Source organism: Passer montanus, unplaced genomic scaffold (genome assembly GCF_014805655.1).
Source record: "Passer montanus isolate IOZ18808 unplaced genomic scaffold, ASM1480565v1 scaffold2, whole genome shotgun sequence".
Classification (NCBI taxonomy): Eukaryota; Metazoa; Chordata; class Aves; order Passeriformes; family Passeridae; genus Passer; species Passer montanus.
This window is the reverse complement of record NW_024366591.1, coordinates 27043646-27066191: the sequence shown is the minus strand read 5'-3', so window position 1 is coordinate 27066191 and position 22546 is coordinate 27043646. Positions and strand designations below refer to the sequence as shown.

The window sequence follows — 22546 nt, the reverse complement described above, 5'->3', positions numbered from 1 at the left end:
GGGTTATTTTTTACAATTTCTTGGTATGTTTGCAACAAAATGCTTTTGTTTACACAAGTGTTTTTAGAGTACAGCAAACCAAGGAAATACTCCATGTTGGTGTTATCTTACCACAAATTTCAAAATCAGCACTATCTTGGAAACACCACATAGCAGCTCTAGGTTAGAAGGCTTTGAACAGCAGCAGAAATTTAAGAACAAGCGTGTCAATGCAAATAAAGGAGCCTGTACTTCTTATCTGTTCTGATTCATATAAGCATTATCAAATAATTCAGGGCATAGTTTTTGGAAGCACTCTGCAAATTAATTCTCGTCTTCTGGAGGGAGGAGAGTCCTTATGTGTACACAAAGTGATAAAGCTGTGCAGGTTTTCTTCAGAGGTGGAGGAGACCTGGCCACTCATCCTCAGAACTCTTGGCAGTGATTTCCCTAGCAGATTTCTATGAGAGGGCATGTGACATGCAGAGTGGGTAAAATGAGGTTCTGAAATTGCCACTGTGCTACTTCAGCTGTCTACTTAAGACTCCAAAGTGGATGTGTTTGCCCTTGGTGTGTAGTTTTCACCGCTGTTGTTCTGGAAGCTATTCTTGGGATTCTGAATGGCTAACCTTCCCCTGTGAGGTGAGGGTACATCTTTGGTTTTGAACAGGCTGAATGCATGGAGGCAGAAGCTGGGCTTGCAGTGGCCACGCTGCAGGGAGCCTGCAGTCACACAGCAGCACTGGGCCCCCCAGCAGCCTTCCTGGCCCCATGCATTCCCCCAGCTGCCTCTTGTGCGCCGTGGTGCTGCCAGTGGGGCAGGAACACTCGTGATATCCGAGCCATCGGCGATCACTTTCTCGACCTATAGGTTTGTAATCCATCTCTGTCAGTGGATTATCTGGAGGGCATGGAGGCATGCCCGTGTGAACCGGAGATGAAGTTGATCTGGTGAGATGTCATGTCTTAGGCTTGAAAGCAGCCTGACCAAATGATACAAAGTTCACCTGGCATTGTCAGTCTGCAAAGCACGTGATAGGGAGTTCAGCCCTGCATCTGAGGTTTTTCACTTTTTTTCTAATCAAGTCTTTACTCACTGGAAAAAAGGAGTTTTTGCAATAAAAAGGTATAGGCGTGTACAGCTGGTTGTTCCAGATTAGCAGCATTGGAAGACAGTTATATGTGCAGATGAGTATTGACTAAAATATTTTTATGGTTGGCTTTTTGAAGAAGCAAATATGAAGTGCATGTAGTTGCAGTATTTGTCAGCAGGATAATAAATCCTTATCAACTTATTTCATGTTTCAAGAGGACAGTATGTCTGGAGAATTTGGGGCAGGAACAAGTAGATGGACAAATGATTCAGGACTAACTGGAGCTGAGAGGCTTCTGGGAAAGCATGGGTAGAAGGATGGCAGGCAGTTTCTAAGAGGCGGATACTTCTGATGTGAATGGTAGAATATAAAAGGCTATTGCTAGCATCTCCTTGAAGTTCTTACTACCAATAAAAATTACCTTATTTTTAGAATGTGATGTAATTTTGGTTTGCCTGTAGTATTTTTATAGGTTCCATGATTCTACAGAATTACAATGAGGATGAATGATAACTCAGTTGGGTTGGTAAATTAGAGAAGAGAGAGGAGAATTCAACAGTCTTGATTCAAAAAGAAAATAAAGCAACCAGTTAATTCTCATTAGTCACAAAATCTAGTTCCCTCATTTACATTTTTAAGATGAAATCAGCAGATGAGGAAAACTACCCTTTAAATTACAAAGGTCTCTAGTTGCTATGTGAGTTGGTCCCTTGAAAAATTAATTTTAATTAAATTTTATAGTTAATTTGTCAAAATACTTTAAGTCACTATTAAAATACCTTCATTTCAGTTTAAGTTAATCTGAGGAATTACAGTAAATAAACCGACTCCAGAACTGCAGTCAACATCTTTTTTCACATGTAACCTGAGAAGTGAATTTTAACTGACAACATAATGTCCCTTTTAGGAAAAAAAAAAAAAAAGTGTATATATTTTTAAGCCTTGCTTAAGTTGATATAATATTGGATAGAGTTCTCTTTCTGTTTTGCCTACTGTCAGTGCTTAACTGTGAAAGTTTTGAAGTCAAGTGGCTTATAAACCTCATCAGCAATGGTGTTTTTTCAGATGCTTCTGGAAAACAGGACACCTGTAATACAGCAGAATTCCTTGGGGTGAAGGGGAATGTTTGCTCAGTCGGACAAATTTTAAGTCTACTAGAATACTTGCCCACTAGAAAGCTTTTTTTTTTTTAATAGCCCAATTCTCTCTTTTGTGACTATTTTCCTCTCTTTTATATAAAAGCAGTGTTTGAAAGTATAGAAAAGCAAATCCTGAGATCACTACTGAGACTGGCACAGGGAACTGGAACTGCTGTTACCCTTGTGACACTTTGTTACATGGATAGAGTGCCAGTTTCTGTAGGTGTTTGGGCGAGGAAGGTGAGAGCCCAGATCACACCTGATCAACACCAAAGAACAAATGCATTTGACCCTCTCAAGAATGTCAGATACCCCAGGAGTCACGAGCTTCTCTGGAGCTTGCTGAGCTTTCAGTCTCTCTGGTGCTTGCAGGGCCCCTGAGTGGTCATGCCATGTCTTTGCCTGTACTTCCCTGCAAAATGCCTCCTGAAACCTCCTCTACTTACCTACTTACATGTAGGTAAGTAGAGGAGGTTTCAGGAGGCATTGATTTCTCTGTTTCGTGTTTCAACAGGTGAAATTCAAATTGGATGTAATGGAAAAAAGTATTCCCAGGGAGGATAGTGAAGCATGGTAAAGAATGCTCAAAGGGGCTGTGACATACTCATGCTTGGAAATTTTTTAAATCTAATGAGACCTGGAGCAATGTGATCTGTCTAGAGTTATCCCAGCTTGGAGTTAGGGGTTAAAATAGATGACCTCCGAGCATCACTTTCAACCTCAGTTATTAGGCTATCCACTGTGGAATGTGGTCTTGGAATGCAGGATAGGGAACTATTTAGCAGGCAATTGGTAGAAAGATGGCTGTAGAACTAGGGCAGCCCTGTTTCATGCTGTGCTGTAGGTATCATGAAAGCTTGGTGTAAGTTTTTATTCCACATATAGTTTGTGGAATTTATTTTTTTTGTTTGCTTTTTTAAGAAGGAGAAAGCATTCATACTTCTCAAATCATGTACTGTAACAGCAGTGTCTTTCTGGTGTTTATTACAAAATGCCAGATCAATTTGTGATGGAAAAGGGAGTGGAGCCACAGGTGGCCTAAGAGGGAAACCCATCTGGGGAGGGGTCAAACAGAGTTCACAATTGTATTCACTGTGTTGCTTTTATTTTTAATAAAGCTTGGTGCTAACATATCTACTTCGGGAATAAAACCAAAATCTCAGTAAGGGCAAGAATTCTCATCTGATATGAAGAACATTTAAACAAAAAAGGAGGATTATGTAGGAAATGAGAATCTGGAAACAATAGAACTCACATTTAATGCTCTGAAACATGCCTCAGAAAACTATTATTGTCTTAAGCCAGCTGCAGTATAAATTAATGCAAGTAGTGACTTTGCAGGGGGTTGCTTGCAGCTTCTTTTCATCTGGCACATGAACTGCCCTGGGTAACACCTGCTTTCCTGTGCTTAGGAAGGGGGGAAAAATAATATTTCTTCTTTCCCTTTGCTCATACAGATCCACATCCAGAGAACTGAAGGGTGTGACCACATGACCTGTTCACAGTGTAACACTAATTTCTGTTACCGTTGTGGGGAGAGATACCGCCAGCTCCGCTTCTTTGGAGACCACACGTCAAACCTCAGTATCTTTGGATGCAAATACCGCTACCTCCCCGAGAGACCACATTTAAGGAGATTAGTGCGAGGCTCTGTCTGTGGTGAGTGGATTAATGCTCCTTGTGGAGAGCTGCACAATGAAGTGATGGGGGCATAGGGCAATTATAGTTAAATTAAAAACAGTGGTTTAAAGGATTGGATGGACAACTTGTTTTTCAGTTATTCAAAAGGTGGCTTATTAAGTGTGTTTAAATATATGGCATTTGCCCTTCCTTTTTAGATGGACTGTGTATGATTATTGTGTCCTCTTTTGATAGCTTGTTTCCTATTTTCTTTTTTTTTATATAAGCAAACTGTAAAAGTGTTGTCAATATGCATGTCACTGGCTGTGTTTGTTATTCTCAAGGTATATTGGAGAAATGGGTCAGAGGAGAAACCTTATTTAAATTAACTTTGGTGTAAGTCTGTTTGAATAAAGTGCTCTTTGGATTTGAACCTGATCTGAGTAGAAAAGCTCAAGGTTTTCCCATATAAATAGGGGGACACTATTTTAACTGTTAGCTTTAGTTCAGATAAAATCAGCTTGAAACTAAACACAACTTATATACATTAATTTTGCTTACGAAAGTATGATGCTGAAAATGTACTTTTATTAAACCAAAAGGCACTCATAATTTGCTTTTGAGCCAGATAGATATCTGTCTCAACCTATAGAAGCACAAGATAATAAAGTAGACTCTTATATTATGTGATGACTTTCATATATGTGAAATTCAGTTATGGTAGTGAGTTTACAGCATGTAACATGACCTATAATGTTACAAGAAATGGATGTATTAACTGTCAAAAAACAGGTACATGTCAAGGAAAATGAAACTTTCCATACTTTGAATTAAGGCATAAAAATTGGAGATTACTTGTAGTTCATCTAGGATGAGGAAATGCTTTGAGCTTGATTGTAGAGGTAAAGGCAAGAGACAGAACTTGTGGGAACAAGCAAGCCTGAGGTGAAAGCATTACTCCTGAGCCAGAAATGTTCCAGTAAGAAAACTAGGTGTTTCCAGAGTAACATAAGAATTGACACACAAACTTGTAGACCTGGTAATGAAAACGCCAGTCTTGCTGCTCTGCATTGTAGGGGATTTGCAAACCTGGAATGCTTGTTTTAAAAAAGCGGCAATATGGCATCCAAGCCCATTAGTTTGACCTTAGGAGCTTGCAAGGCTTTGGTAACAAACTTTGAGAGAAGTGATTTAAAGATATAGAAATAATTAAAAAGGAGATAAAAATTGAAAATGATTGGAGGTGCCTACTCTGAAACGTTTCATAGAGATGAGTTGCAACACACCAGAAGAGAGTAACTAGGTGAAAGACAGTGCTGGCATTAGGGCACATGAATATAAACATTCATTAAAAATTTAGGCTTAAACTTCAAGAACTGTTTCAAAGCACTTAGTAAGATTTCAGAAGAGCTTTCAGTAATAGCAACAATGGCAAACAATGTAAGCTTTTTTAAAATAAAATGCTATATTTGGTGTAATTATTCTCTGCTGTAGCAACAGATTGTACTCTGAGACGTTACCAAGTCAGTGCTGCTCATGTGCAGAATCATGGGTAACCTTTTTAGAATCTTAGAATAGTTTGGGCTGAGAGGGACCTTTAAAGGCCACCTACAATGAGCAGGGGTGTCTCCAACTAAATCAGGTTGCTCAGAGCCCTGTTCAGCTTGGTCTTGGATATTAAAACTCCATGGTAAATATGTTTATGCCCATATTTACAGGATCACACATAGATAAGGTATAAGATACACTTGCAAATAGGACATGAAAATAAAAGTACTTGTGGTTTGCATTAATTAATAAACTGAGAAAGATTAGCAACCTCAAAGCCTCAGATTACATTTCTCATAGGGTTTTCTGTTAAAAATTTCTCTCCAAATCTCCCTCTGTCATATGATGTGATTTCTCACAAGAATGGTCATCATCTGAATAGAGACAGAGGTACCTGAATCTGTCAGCACATGTAATAAGTGCCCACATTTTTACAGTAGCTTGTTAACTCTCAAGTTGACAAGAATTCAGAAAATTCTTTATCAGTACTTATGACCTTAAATCTCTGTCATTTCTACAGCTCTAGATTTGAATATTGATCCTGATACACTTTATGAATAACTACCAAAATACTCCAGAGACTTAACAGAACTTATACATGAAAATAAAAAATTAAAATCTTGACAAATTTGCATTTGATTTGAATTTGGGAATAAAGCTCACAGCTCCCCTTCCGTTGCAGTCGATTTTGGCTGTGACTTGCATGTATGAGCTAGTCTAGCTTTTTGTACTCTTTTCCACATAAGTGTATGTGTGGGTTTTCACATTGGTTTTTAATTGGTTTTCAAAAATGTGTTATATTGCTGTAAGATTGTACCTCCTGACCTTTTGAAGAAAGTATAATCCCAAACTGTGATACAGTTTGTTTGTGGATTATGCAATTTTCAATGCTGGAAATTTGCTTGGATCTTCTATCTTTGTAAAACAGAATTCAACAGAATTGATCTGTGGCTGTTAATTTGGCTTGTATAAAAGTCTGCCTAATAGTCTGTCCCCAGTAGTGTCAGTTAGAAATAAGATCTCACTCACTGTTTGTTTCCAGTAATCATTGCTTTAGACAGTTTCTTAGTTAAGGTTTGTATCTGTACCTTTGCTTTATAACTCTCAGTGGGTGGATCCTTCACTAGTTTTAACAGTTCTTAAATTTTGGCTTCCACAACATTTGTAGTAGAGGCTCTAGGACTTCACTATGTGTCATTTGGATTAAGTACTGTGTGTTTTTTTATTGATTCCTGATAATTTCATTGGCTACTTTTGTTATAATGAAATTTAGTAAATAATAATATCTTGCTGGCCTTTTCATATTGCTCTTTTATGGACCATCCATCATATTCTATTTTGTCATGATATTTGATTTATTTTTTGGTTTTTTTTGTTTTATGTGTTGAGCTGAAGGTTATTAGCCTTAATCACTTAAGATCAAATTTAAAACCCAAAAATGTTGAATTCCAGTTAGGGATCACACCCAGGCTCAGGGAGATCCCAGTAGCTAGAGCTAAAAATATAAATATGTAAATACTTTATCAGGCAAAAGAGGAACATTATCATTAGTAGGTGTTACTGCAGAAGCCTGGGTTTTGGTTCTGTTCTGAAAGTCAGCAGAAGAAAGAGATGGTAGCAGAGATGCCATTAAAAGCATAAACTCTACATTTTAGTAACATGTACTGAGAAACAGAGGTTGGATTTGCGGGAGAAAAATGCATCTGCTAATTAGCTAAGTAGTGGAAACTAAAGGAATATTATCTGGGCTATCTGGGAGACTGGTGAGGTGTGGCTAGATATGTGGGGGTTTCGTATGACTTTTTACTTTATTGCTGTGGAGAATGAATACTTTAATAAATGTGGTTTTATAGCCATGTGGAGTGAAGGTTTTTTGGGTTGTTTCTAAAATCTGGCTAGGTGGAACGTGTAGAAAGATCATTGCACGGCAGTCTGGCATGCTGTCATGGTTTCTGTTGAGGAACAAGTGCATACAGTTACAAACTGCTCTGCAGTAAAAATAAGGGAAGAGTATTTATGGCAGCATAATTTTAAACATACTTTTCTTCATCAACCAACTCTTATGTAAAGGTGATAGTAATCACAGGGAGAAGAAAACCAGAGAGAAGAAGTGATCTCTGATATTTCTTTCCTTTCTTTAGCCAGCATGGTTTTTAGAGAAACTGTTCTGAGACAGTACAGTGGATATATTACTCTAAAACCTGTAACTAAACCCAAAGTTATGCAAGGGAAAAGTATTCCTTCATGTTTCCTGAAGTACTTTATTTTGCGGAAGAATGTGGTTCTCTGTACCACAAATGAGGCAAACCCTCTGAGACACCTGCAAATACAGTTGTATCACCACAAATGTCTGCATCTTCGTTCTGGGCCACCCAGAAGAGAAATTGTTTACGATTAATTTGAATGCACTTGTAAAAAGGTTCTGTTTTAATTGCTTTTTATTAAGTTCTCTTAAAAAGTGACTTTGGACAACAGCAAACTGGCTGTCATAGCCTGCTGCTGAGATGACCACATGGGCTAACGACCCAAGATTTTGTTCAGCTCTGAGACAGGCATTACATTTGCTCTCTGTGCTCAGTCTCAGAGCTAACAGATGTAGGACAGTGCCTGCAGCAAGCAGCCTTAGTCTCAGTGACATTTCTTGGTGTGTCATGATTGCCTCATAATCTTTTGTGCTATGACAAACGATGTTTATCAAACTGGAATTGGATATAAAGAGTTTTCAATTCTGGCATGTAATACTGAGTATTTTGTAATTGTTTCATAGAATGCAGATAAAAACCATTGCAGCCAATAGTACATACCCGGTGCTGTTTGTACTCTTCCTGATGGTGACATTTGCAAGCCTTGTTCACCTTGTGTTGTTTGTTAATTTTGGTTTGCAAAGGTAGAGAAATATTAAGGATTTGAATGTGACAGACAAGTAGAAAAAGTATTTCTTTTGAAATTTGGTCTTTAGAAATAATGCATTCCTAACCAAAAGAAGATATGGTCTCACAATGATGAAGTCATTTTATTCTATAAGATAAATTATAAAAGATAACTACACAGTACTTGTAACTTGATATTCACAGGCAGAAGGAAAGACACTACTCGTGCTTTATTTCAGCTCTGAGTTTGTCAAATGTAAGTGAACAAGTTCTTGAATTACCTCAGGAACTGTTCTTTGTGTCTGAAAAGTTATTCCAATTGAAGGCTAGCTTAGCCCTTCCCATAGACTGTTTCTGCATACTTAGTCACCAGCTCATTGATTTAAGTTTTTAATAATTTTTGTACCAAACATCATAATTTTCTAGTGTTCTAATTACATGGCTATTGATGAAGTAAGGAGTTCATACCTTAAGCCTCTAATCTTTTACAAGCTTTACTTGAAATTGTTGAAGAATCTGGTAATGTTTTTAAATGCTTTTAATTTCTTATTTTTGGACCTTTCTTAAGGTTTTCCATCACTTTACATTCATTCTTCTGTCTACACTTGAATAATGTATTTGACAAGTTCTGTGTGTATAGAACACAGCTCAATGGAGTCCCAGGAATGTATGCCATTAGGATACCTAGCAACTAGAGTAATACAAATATTTGCCATTTTTTTCTCTTCTAGGAATTAATGTTTCCCACCTACTGCACTCCCATGAAATTTAAAAGCTATCAAAACAGAGCAAGAAAAGGACTAGTTCATTTAACTGCTGTAAATATTTCCAAAATATCTCATTTTTCCTTCAGACTGCTCAAATTAGTGTCCAGGTTATGGAAAGGTTTACATCATTATTGAATGTAGTAATCCACTTACTGAAATCTGATATGAGTGACTTGAGGGAGGGAAAAGAGGTAACAACTCGATTTTTCTCCCATTCTAGAGGTGACCTTTCAAACACATATCTAACTTAGGGGATTGCAGAATTTCAGGTCCCTGCCCAGACTGCTGGTGTATCAGTAAAAATGCCTGCCCTCCTGTGTTGTCAGACAGCTCAATTAAGGGACATCTTCAACCCAACTGCTCAGCAAACAGAGCCAGGGAGATTCTTCCACTGAAAGCATGCAGTGCAAGGAAGATAGCTTGGGTTCAGGTTCAGTTTCAAATTCACTTTTGCAGCAAGACCCCTGCCTTCACAGTGTGAACTTCTACAAATCCTGAACTCATCAGAAAGTAAAGAAAATGAGCATGCTTTATTTGTTCCTGGTCTTATGCTCTAGCAAGTATGCTGCTCAACATCACTGCCCTACTTGTGTAAGAGCCACAACATATCCTTATAAATGTTGATCCAAAATAGACTTGGCTGTGGTTTGACTTAGACCTAAATCACAGCTGTACATGAGCACTTCACTGTAACCTTTTAAAGCAAGCAGAAGTGTATTTAAAGGTGATGTTCTCATCACCTTGAGCTAACCTAAAGTTTCCAAGATGCTAGTTTGCTTGGCATCTCTCCAGGCTGGTTGCTGTGCAGTAGGATTCCAGAGAAGCCAAATTATAGTAGCATTATAGCTATCACGTTCCTGTCAATGCTTGAGGGATTTCAGAATGGAAACAGAAATAAATGCAAGCTGTTAATGTATGAAATAAGCTGTGCTCAGAGAATTGTGGTGGGTGAAGAGGGCAGAGAGAAAAGTGTATAGGGAGCTGCGTGGTGATAGCTTCTGGCTGAATTTGTAGGATGAAATTACAAATAGGAATCTTGTTTTTAGAGGTAAAAAATATTATTTTTAAAATAATAGATTAAAATATTTTCTGATATTCAAATATCTATGAATTGTTGGAAATGAAAAACTAAAACCTTCTTTGAACTATTTAATGAATTTTGCATTTCAGCTGGAAAACTACTCATTACACCCGTAATATTGGTTCTGGGGCTGGCACTGGGAGCCGTAGCTGTTGTAATAGGTAAGAGTTACATATGTGAATGAAACTAATCCTGATTATGCAGTGACTTTCTCTATAAGACATCTCAAGGACATGGAGATAAAGTACATATTTTACAGATGCTGTTTTACTGTTAAGCACATTACTTTTTTCTAATTTTTTTTTTAATTTATGCTTACTAGCTTTATTTTTATTCCCATTTATTTCATTTTCCAAACAAACATCTTTAACTGCTGTAGATAAACTAGCAAAAAGTCCAGAGTAGTTTAAACATAATCCTGGGGGCTGACTGACTTGGATCCAGCCTTATAATCACCCCATTGAATCACAATTTTATAATCTCGGTCATTTGTATGACAGGATTTTTAGGGAACTAAGGCTTAGTCCCAAAAGCTCACCAGCTTGAAGATGCAACAACAACAAAGCAGCAAATTGGGATGAGTCAGTCTCAAAACATGATCTAGTGCGAAGGCTGCCAAATTGTATTCCATCATAAAAACTGGTACTCTGAACTCACTTGATTACAGTATCAAAGCTCTGTTACTGTGGCTGCATTAACGTGGACAGATGTTTCAGCAAAGATGCTTTTTACTTGGCTTAGCTGGATTTTCCCACAGAAAGGAGATTAGCTGTGACAGCAAGGTATAGTTTTGCTCACGTGAGTGCATATCCACTCTTTATGTTGGCAGCAATATGCCATTGAGGCATCATGCTGCTTCACAGCTTGTCATCAAACTGCTTATTCCACTGAGAATTTGCAGTGCATGCCTAGCCCTGAGGTATATTGGGGTGTGGCTCCTTTATTTTGATATAATAAAGCCAAAATACACCAGGATAGCTATATTAAAAAGTTTGGAAGTAACCAGTCAACCTATGACCGAAATACTATTACAACTTTTCTAGACTACATCGGGCCAAATAAGGAATATTGCTGTAGTTTCTGTATTTAGATCAACCGTCTTCATTGAAGAGAGTGAGCAGTGCTTATCTTAAATATTTATTCTATTCAAAAGCATTTTTATGCCAAAATTTTAAACAATAAAGGCTTCTTAGTGCCAGTAAATCTTATTTTGGTCTGCAGTCTGGTATAATCTATGGTCGGGGAAAAAAGCCCACTTTTTTATATACTAAAAATCAAGAGGGTTTTGCAGTAATAATCGGAATGCCATTGAAGTCTCATCCTAGGCTTGGCTGGATAAGATATGATCAAGGCCAGCAGTATGAGCAGTTCTAAAAACATTGATTAATTATAGAAAAGCTTTGGTTTTGAGGTAATTAGAGCAATATTTGCTGCCAACCACTATTTCAGTTACATAGCTGAAAACCATACTTCACCATTTACAAGGCTATTGAGCAAAGTAACAACCCTGTGATTGTAGTAGTCTTTTGTTCTGTGTTGTTACTGTAGTGGTGTTTGAAAAGAAAATCTTCGGCCATTTCAGTCAGCTGGTAGCGAGAGAAAGAGGAAGATGCTTCTCATTTGGATTTGAAAGAGTACAGACTATTTGACAAATTGTTTTTCATTGGAATGATTGTGATCTATTTATTTATTTTTGTCTTTACAGCTTTCTTTCTCTCAAATGACTTAAGAATAAATAGGTCCTTGTCCAGGCAAGGAAAACACTTTATATTATTAAAGATAAACATTTGGTATTACTTAACAGTAGAAGAGGATGCTTGTAAAAATAAATAAAAAGTAAAACTATAACATGCTGTCTCTATTGCATGTGAATCTAATTGAAAAGTAGCTTAGTTACATCAGCTTTGAATTTAGATCTAAGAATTTCCAGACTGCTTTTAAAAGTTTTGTTTGTACCATATACAAACAGCATGATTCAGAAATTAATTTGTCAGAGGTGATTGTGGGGTTAGCAGGAATTTGTTGTAACAGAAAAGAGTAAGTGTAGCTTAGCTCATTAGCAAAGACACTGGTTGTTGCAGGCTGGTATTTTTTTCTACTTGTCCAAATGCCTGGTCTAAATTCTCCTGAGTCATGAAAAGCTCCATCTGAATATATTTATCTAAAGAACATAACACATGCACAAAAGATTGCATTTAATGATGTGTTTTTTTCATGTTTCCTTCTTTTGGCAGGTTTATATGTCTAAAGAACATAACAGTTCTTTAGAATGCACAAAAGATAGCATTTAATGATGTGTTTTTTTCATGTTTCCTTCTTTTGGCAGGTTTATTTGTGTTTCCTATCTATTGCCTTTGTAAAAAGCAGAGGAAAAGGTCACGGACAGGTATGCCCTGGTGAGGACGGACATTACTCGCCTGAACTGAGCTGGTCCTGCAAGGGCTATCCGTGTTTTGTGCAACAGAGCAATACAGTGCTGGTTACAGCATCAAAGCCACCGCCCTGGAAGAAGGATGGGGGCTCTCCTGCCATCTTCCCTCAGCTGAAAACACTACTGCAGACCAGAAAGCCTCTTTGCTCTGGAGCACTCTCAACAAGATGGGTCCCCTGACTGCTGCTTTTTAAATGTCTTTGGTTTTGTTTTTTTTAGTTATTACTTTGGAGGGTTTTTTTTGAGTCTAAGTTTCTGAACCAGACAATCCAAGTCTGTATTGTAGCCACAACTCTACTACCGATTTGGCCTGTGAAGAAAGCATTTAACTGCTAACATGTGCTCATTTAACTTCAGTGTCGGCCTTTAAGGTGGAAATGCTTAGAAGTGTTTGGACTCTTACTGTATACTGAGCATACTACCTTTGGTATTAAAAACTACTTCTGTAAATAACTTCCATCACACAGCATTCTGTTCAGCATACCGAAACCCCATCACATGCCAGAGCACGACAGCTGGTTATCTTCTGAGTCCTCCTGCTAGTGGAGTGCACATTGCCACCGCCAAACTGCAGTGCCTCAGAGGGAAATACCCTTAGTACTGAAGCGCCATGATACTTAAGAATATGGTGATCGGTTTCACTTCAATAATTTATTTATGACAGTCTATTAATATTAATGGCAGAGGGTGTGACAAGATTTCTTACAACAGGACTTCATTTTTAAATTCTCACAGTGCAGAAAAAATCTGAAGGGTTTAGATAACAAGATGTGTCAGTGGCCTAATCTGTCCCAAGATATCCCTGAAATGTGTGTTCAGGGAAGCTGGAAACCTGCTCTTTTTATTCTGACCTGAAATATGATACATGTTACACACTACCTGTGTGAGGATTGACTTGATGAAATTTTATAGCCTAAATAGCACATTTTGTTTGTTTGTTCCCTTGAGTAGACTACTACTACATGAGTCTTGGAATATCCACTGATGTCTTACAAGGAAAATCTGTGAATCCAGGGTAAAGGAAGTGATCATAAATTCTTAGGAGACCACTTCATTCTTATTTTCTGCTTCCAGTGTTTCTCTTCCTGACGCATGACAGTTCTGAAGAGAATAGCTATCTTTGCTCTTTTTTCCTTAAGTTCAACTGTTTGCTACCAAGCCTCTTTCTCAGTGCATCACAACACAAGCAATGTAATTCAGCATAAGGAGTCAATTACTGAGAATTTTTACGCTTTTAATTTTAATCCAAACCTATCATACAAATATAACTTAAAAAACTAGAATAAAGTTGTTTAGACAGAACACTGAAACAATAAAGAAAGGAGCTGAATTAAAAAAATATCTACTTCATACTGTAGAAATACAAGCTAATCATAAAGAAAAGATTAGATTTGTACTGTGAAGGTACTTCTTTTCAGTTTGTGTGTTTGAAGATACACATATATTTATATATATATAGGTTTGTGTATATATGGGGAAAGGGGAAGCAGGAAGAGGGGAAATGTTCTTAAGAGTCTACTGACTTCAAAATTTAGGCTTGCAAAAAACGTATCATTTAAGAGGATGTACTTTCTACCACTTCCTTTGAAAATTTTTGTTAAATCTGAATCCAGTTGTAATTTTTAATAGTGTTCTGCCCCGCCAACATAATACTGTTACAAGATACTTTGACTTCGAAGCCTCAGTGGAAGAAGCTGATAACTTTTGTTTACCTGGAAACACAAATATCAGTTTACCATAGTTGAATAGTATGCTTGTTTTCTATCAGCTTCTGGTTTTGTTTTCTTGCATTCTTTTTCTTCAAGCACACCATAGTAGTCAATAACTATTTAATAATTTCCATTTGAATTTAAGGGCAAGTTTACCCTGTTATCCTAATAGTAGATATAGTACCTTTCAATGATTTGAAATTTAAGAAGGGAGGCAGTGGTATTTATGAATAAAATTCAATGCCTATTGTCAATGCAAATTCACCTGTTATTTAGACTTACTTTCTTCTGAGACACATCAGTTTTCTATTTGTGTTCTGTCTGAAATTTGAACCTGCCTTAAAATTGGTCTTGGTTTTGAGTGTGTTTTCTGAGGCTATACATATCAGTTGTCTTTGGCTTACTCAGGGATTTTTATTCCTCTCTTTAAATGTCAAATAATGAAGATATTTTTGTATTATTTAGAAAAACCTTCAGACCTCAGAGAGAAAGATATCTATAGATAGATTTGGGTTTGCAATGCAGTCTATAACTTGGTGTCAAACTATTCCACTTGAGAATATTTTAGTACTTGAGATTATCTGTACTTAACTACGCAGTGGATTAATTTCCTTTCTTTTCCTGGTTCTGTATAAATGTGAGAGATATTCTTATAGTCTTTGTAGCTGTTTTCACTCTGCCATGTTTGCCTTTTTCAGTTTTTAACTAGAGTTCAGTAAGATCTGAAACTAAGATGCTAGAATAAAGAACATAAAAGGGAAGATAATAGATCTGCACTTACTTCTATTCAGAAAGTATGTCCTTGTGGACGGAGAAAAGGAACATACAACTCAGCTCCTACATTATCATTTCATCTAGGCCATTTTGATTTTCAGGACAGATTAAATCAAAGGGAAATGGTTCTTCATTTTCTATACAGAGCAGAAAGAGACATCTTTGACCTTGTAAAGATGAGTGAGTCTGATTTGCTTTTTCTGCAGAGAAAAAAAAGGAATTACAATAATTTTTGCAATTAATAATTTTGCAATTGCAAGGAATTAAAATAATTTGTTCTGTAGAACAGGATAAATGTTCAAGAACCAGGCAGAATAAGGATATGGAAGTCTTTTTCCATCTGTATGAAAATACTCCCACTTGAAAAGTACTTAAATACAAGTTTTATCAATATTATGTAATATAACCTACTAAAGCTTGAGAAGTAACTCAGTACAAAGCTTCATTTGGTTAAACATTAGCTTTTAAGCAACTCATCACAGCAAACATTACATGCATCAAAGCCATGTCATTTGTTTTAAAAACATTAATTTATTCTTTTGAAAGAAACTGAATGAACTTTATAAGGAAAATTATGTAAATGTATTGTGATTTTTGTAGCTAAAGGAACCATTGGGCTGTTCTACTCCCTGTTTATTAGCAGAAAACTTCATCAGGCAGCTATATTAACCTGCTAAGGCAGATTCCACACTACTGTATGCTGATCATCATGGTCATTGTATTTGCTTTCACGGCAGTTGATATTTAAGATTATTTATCTTTGTTGCAAGGATGTTGCTCATCAGTGCCTGTGTTCAGACTAGGAAATGCTTAAACTGTTCTACACTAGCCTTCTGTTCCAAGCTTGCTGGGGCTGGATTTGCCTGTGTGCTCAGTCCTGCGTGCAGGCATGCAGTCAGAGCTGGGGCTCTCCCCATCCTGTGCCATGGCTGTGTTCCCCATCCTGCTCCTGCTGGGAGGGCTGGCTGGACACATTACCTGCCAGGAGCTGCTCTCCCTTTCTCCACTATGTGAATTTAGTTGTATTTCATTAGTGGGGTCAAGTCCCAGGGCTACTCAGCCATATCTGCAGCAGGATCATTTTCTGTCCTGTGGCATCTGAAAGCACAATTTAGGTATATGTACAGCTTATCCAGGAGCTTGTGACTAGCAAGTAATTGTGCTTTTCCTTATGTAAGTCTATTAGCCAGTGAGAGTAAAAAGCTTGAGTGGGAATACAAGCAAGAAGCAGAAAAACACTTCCAAGTAGCTTTGTGCTGAGCTGACCCATCAGGCTTAGTTCTGTACAAAAAAGTCAGTGAGTCTTTAGTTCTCACCACCTCTATAATAAACAGCATATTCCTACCTGTTCAGTGTCATTAAAGTACAGTGCACTTTGAGTGATCTATTATCTTCCTTTAAGGCAGTGCAAATGTGTAACAGAAGATTTTGTGTTTGGTTTTGATGCTCCTAATGCTGACTTAGTAACTCTTCCTGGTGTGTTAAGAGTTTTTTGTAATTTACACCTATTTATTAATTATAAAAATTTTACTTTATTAAAAATATTAATTTGCAGGGACTACTGCCAATTTTAACTAGAAAGCATTTTGGATCACTGTCAGGTATTCATTTTAGCCATGAGGATTTTTGCTCTTCCAAAGACTGTCCAAAGTTTGTGTGATGTTAAATGGTGTGTAGGTGGGGCAGTAATTCTCCCAGAGGATACAAATTCACTAGTGATGGAATGGTTTCTTACGCCAGTTAGATTTGAGAAACTGGTTAATATTTAGTGGCCAAATAGATTGCCATACAAATTCTTGGTTGGTTCGTTAGTTGTTTGGATTGTTTTTTGTTTTGTTTTTTTTTTTTTTTATTCAGTTGTGTTATTTTGTTTCTTGAGCAAACAAACGTAACATCATAATTTTTGGTATGCTAATTGTGCAGGTTCAAGTTGTGGATAAGAACCACAGATTGCTGTTACTGTTATAATCTATATTAGATCTCTGCTGATGGAAAGAATCCTACATGAGGAAACTATTAGGTAATTTCTTACTTTCTTTTAAGCCTTATAGTTGCAGTGAGTTAGCTTCATTCCTGACATCAGTCACAGCCCCATTAAACCAGAGAAAACTATTTTTATGACAGTGTGGAATTTAGTCACAAATACTTTTATAAAAACATCTGAAAGTATATTGATAGCCATGGAAAACCTGTTTCACTTCTTAAGAAGTGCGAACTACTATGGAGCCACTCCTCTCATTGCAGAACAATTCATTGTGTTTAGTAAGCACAGGAAAGGGAAGGAGTTGGGAAGAATTTCCCAACAATATTCTCATTAGAGCAGATTGTCAGGAGAGGGTTCACTAGCTTTTAATATAATAAAGAAACCTTAATGATTTGAGTCACTAATAAAATTAGAAACAACACCCAAAGACAACATTAAATAAATTTCTTCAAATTCACTTTCTTTAATGTAACAAATAGTAGCACACTGTAAGAAATGGAATTGCAGCTGTTCAGTATTTTTAGGACTTAACACACAAACTCGAGGGTGCACAACATCTAAAAAGTTATGTTGCTGATGTATTTGGTAGTTTATCTTGCTACTGTTACATGAAAACAGCTGAGCCTTGGTTCAATTAAAAGACAGTGTTGTCATTGTTACAGCTTGAGTACTTAACACTCCAAAACATTTTTGTAATAAAACTAACAAATGCAGTTGCTTGCAGACTGAAACTTCCTCACTGATTCTTCCTTACCTTCCTGTGCATAAGAGTTCAGGAACCATATGTTCTCTCTGCAGTAAGGAACAGACTGCACATATTAGGCAATTAATCACTGACACTTCTCTTCTCTTGGCCTAATAGTGAAATGCCATAAAGTAGGGAAATGAAAACTGATCTTAGAGTGCATGCTCTGATTTCAAAGTTAAAAATGTGTAATAAGCTTTAATTACTCCATAGCAAAAAATAAATACATATATTTTGAAACATAATTCCAGCTGTTAATTTATAAATCTATCTGTATAACACAATAGGTATAATAGTGATTTCTTTATGAAAATATGGATATTGGGCAAAATGAAACCTTTTTTGGTGCTTATTTGGCTTATCAAAACATGAAAAATTATCTGAAGTGTTTGGATAGATTAAAGTCAGAAGAGAAGCCTATTGTGTAAAAATATTTTTTAGCATTAATGTGAATTTTGCACATATCTTAAACGCAATTGCACGCTAACCCCATTCAGTGTTCACCTTGTTGAAAATTTGTCAGACTGAAACAGTATTTTTGAAATTTTTAATTTACTGTCGCAGAGCATGATGTTACTAACACAATGCCACATTTACCTCATTTTTAGAAGGAAATTATTTACAGAATTCAGAGAAGCTGTTCAGGTGTTTTAAACCCATCCTGTAAAACTATGATGCAGTCAGAAAACATCTTCATGCCTTATGCAAGCTCTGGGTGAGCAGATAGATTCAGTCTTTAGTCATGGACTATGTTTTTGCATTAAAAATGCACTCTTAAGAGTTTTTCATATCAATTTGCATCCTGCTGTTTTGTGTCCAGAAATTACAAGGACAGGGATAGATTTACATTTCACTGTTTACCGTCTAACAATAAATTGTTTACCATGTTTCCATTCTTATACACTTTGTTTGTATGCGCTCCTTCTCGTTCTAAATTTCATCATTTGAAACTAACTCATGAAAATGGTTGATGATCAAATTGGACCTGTAAAATGTGATCTCATAAGAAGTTGCTTTGTTAATGCTTTGCTGAGATATAAGCAAAATATTAATTTTGTTTTATTTACATTACTTAAAAGCAAAATGCTGAAATCTGTTTTTCTTCAGGGCTTTTAATTTTGAATTTTTAAAAATTTACTTAAACAGCACAGTTATCTTTGTTACATAACTAACCATCTGAGTACAAGATAACATTTTTGGGCATTTGTTAATTCTTGTCACTATGGTAGAGATGAGAATAGTGTTGGAAAAAAAGAAAAAATTATCTCTGAGGAGTACAAGCTGAATTTAATTCCATGACAGTTCAATGAGAAGTCTTCCCTTGCCCCCATCTCTTGTTTTGTGTATTTTAGGGTGAAGGGTTCCCTTTAAAATAGGCTTAATTTGAATGGCAAGAGGTGAGGGTTGTGAGATAATAGATCACACCCTTTTTAGTGTACAGGCTTCTGGCACAACTAGGGTGCTGGCCAAACACTGTGGATTCATTAAGAAAGCAATTTCTAGTTCTGCATTTGGGCAGCATACAAGCTAGATGCATCAGTGATGGGAACTTTTTGTAGTATATTTATGGGATGACTAAGAACTTGTAAAAACTGGAAGAAGACAATGCCCATTAAAGCAACACTTGAATTCCAGTATTTAGTGTTTTGTATAATGAGGGATTTAAAATGTGTAAGTGCCTTATTGCGTGAAACAAATGAAAGGTGTTCATACCCCTGAACAGAGCAATGTGGGAATTCCTGTTCTGTGGACTCCTACAGTTACACTAAGCCAAAGTAATGAGTTTTGGTTTGTTGAGAAAGTTGACATATGTTAAATTAGGGAAGAAGTTAGCCTATCATAAAAGTAATGTGGCATGCTTATTTTAATTCTGATGATCTCATTCCTGTGGCTTTTTTAACTTGCTCTTTGCCTCCATCCCTTCCCCTGACTCCCATCTTCCTTCAGACTTCTGCAGAAATGCATCTTAAGTTGTTAGAGTAAGTCTGGCTCCTCCAACATGTGAAGCCGTGAGTTTTCCACCACTGAAGAAATGCAGCCTGTTGGAGAGGAGAATTGAGCACAGCCTGTTGTGGCTGCACCTGCCAGCTCAGGGGCTCACTAGTGCCTTGTTCACACTGATTGTTGGAGGTGGAAGCAGCAAGGAATATGGCAGATGGAGGTGCACTGCAACTAGGCTGGGGCTTAAAGCAGGTTGAGAGCATTTCAGTGTTATCCAGCTGGAGCTAACATATCCTGTTAATATAAATTGGTAACTCCTCTGGGGTGGGTATCATGGTGGACAAAACCAGCAATCAAGATGGTGGCGCAGCTCTGGGATCTCTGCCCAGCCCTTCACTGCAGGGTGGGAGGTGTGATTTGGAAAAGTATTACTCACTTTGCCATCTTCTGATAGCTTCGAAATGGGTGTTGTGGGGTTTATTTCTTCTTACTTCATTTTCCAGAAGACATTGGAATTTTACCCTTTAGGTTCTAAACTTACTAAAGGATCTGTTTGTTCTTTCTAGTATTTATGCCACTGTTGTCCATCTATTATTGAAGTTAGGAATAAGCTACTTTTCTAAAACTACCTTGAATTTCATGAATTTATGGGAGCAATTACCTGTCAAATAAAAAAAAAGTATAAAAGGTAATTATCAGGAGGAAATTGAGTTAATGGGGGGTTAGAAGAAAAATTATGCTTAGAAGGTCTTATTTTTTATAGATTCATGATCACAAGATGGTTTTAATATGTTCCATTTCCTCCACTGAGAATTTGTAAAGGAAAGCAGGAGAAATTAAGATTAATATCCCTTTGAACCTCTTATTTTCTTGAAACTCTTGAGTTTTTCAGAACTGTAGGAGGGGCTTTTTTTCCGCCCTGGAGTTACTAATTGGTAATATAGCTTTCACATACTGTGAACACTACTGTGACTGTTTAGTCAGGATTCAGCTTGCATATCTAAAGGTTTTGGTGATAGGGATTTTGATTTAGAGCCATACTGCGATCAAATTATAAGTGAATTATTACATATCTTAATGACTTCTATTTCAGCATTATCTCAAAATTTTAAAATTTGATCCTTCTATATAATCCATTAAATAGAAGATGCCATATGTCAAAATACTCCATCAACCTTATGAGTTACTGTTTATTTTTACTAGTTATTTTCTTAAATGAATGTTTTTCTCTCCTAGAACCAGCATTCACGCAACCAAAATGCTGATAAGATTTTCCCATTATCTTTGTCTTGCATTTAGCTACAATTGTATTTTCTGTTGCCTAGTATTGCAACAGTGGTCTTCATGCTGTAATAACTTGATAAAATATTCAGTAGTCTTGGGCAATATTTTACAAATAATTCATCTTCAAGTTGGTATTTTAAATGTATACCAATAATCACTGTTGAGTGTGCTACCTATGTGGCTGCTTTAGTTCATGTCAATGTTTTGTAAGAATTATTTCTTGCTACCCTCTTCAGAGTGCCTTTTCATTTAGGAGGTCTAGAAAGATGGTTCATTGAAGTCTTCTGTTGAATCTACCATAGTAATGTCTGATCTTTAAACTTGTCCTGATGAATGTATAACTAAAATCTTGTTCTTTAAAAAGCTATAGTAGACACAGGTTGTAAATGCACATGTACATGCATGGATACAAGGGAAGGTATTCTGCCAATGTTTGTCCTGCTGGACAGGACCTTTCGAAAGTAAGTGAATTTTTTAACAGTTTTATTTTCAAAATGTTACCTCACTAGTATTCAGTAGTAGATATGTCTCTGTATTGCTTCACTTTGCTAAATACAATCACTGTAGGCAGTTTAATTTTTAAAAGACTCTGCGATGAATCTGGTGTTCATATGAGACTGAATTTCGTAAGACAAAACTTACGGTACTTTGTTTCCTTTAAAGGCATTCCTTTCACTTATACTGACATCCCAAGCCCCTGTTAGCAACAGACTGAAAAAGTGCTTCCCCATGATGAAATGGAAGAATGTAAAGTCACATTTGAATGCACTCCACCCATCTTAGAATCAATATTCAGAAATGGGGGTGGGGGGCAGTGGATTTGGTTAATTGTGGGGAGACATACATTGTAGAGTTCGTTCACTTGCACACAAGGGGTTTTACAATGTCCTCTAGTAATGTCTACCTAATAAAGTTTTGAAAAAGAAAAATTAAATTGCCTGAATGTTTAACTCTTTCTTTAAGCAATTCTATGCGTGAAGGATAGTTGACAATCTCCAAGGAGTCTTGCTTAAATTTGTAATCCTTTTCATGATATTTATGTAATCTTTTTTTAAAAATCACACTAAATAATTTAAACTTCAGAATCTTTGTGTTCTCAAACCCTGTATTAAATTCACTTCACTCTTTAGCTGCTGTAACAATGAAAATGAAAGCAGAGGTAAAAAGCCAGTTTACTGTGGTGAATATTTTAATATAAAATACTCTCTGCCATGTGGTGTCATCTCTGGCTACTGCTTTCACTTCTAAAAGCATCCTAATGTGCAACACAGAATTTTACCTTCTCATGAAATGTTAAAATGTTAGCTTAAAATAACCCAACACAAAATGAGGAGAAAATTGCTGGAATCTAATTTTCCCATTCCCTTTTTATGAGTACTTCGTAAAGATTTACCACTTTCAAAGGGTTTCAGAGAAAGCAGTCTGTAGCTGTAAACTTGAAATTGGTTACCCATTACCTGAAGCAGTTGCCTCTTTTCTCTGGAAAGGAACTGTGTTCAGTTTCCTCACTAGGTGAGCTGTCAATATTGATGGAATGTGTTTTCTGATGTATTGGGGATTTTTGCACATTCGTGAACAGG

General features: G+C 36.7%; 1 protein-coding gene across 1 annotated transcript in view; it reads left to right on the top strand.

Moving 5' to 3' along the window:
- The window catches only part of RNF217 (ring finger protein 217), a 64165-nt gene extending 42265 nt beyond the window's left edge, over positions 1–21900 (top strand). The window contains exons 4-6 of the mRNA XM_039707128.1: positions 3670–3871; positions 10188–10259; positions 12425–21900. Coding sequence (XP_039563062.1) covers positions 3670–3871; positions 10188–10259; positions 12425–12498 — 348 coding nt within the window. The 3' untranslated portion in view covers positions 12499–21900. The remainder of the gene's footprint in view (positions 1–3669; positions 3872–10187; positions 10260–12424) is intronic.
- Positions 21901–22546: the final 646 nt, after the last annotated feature.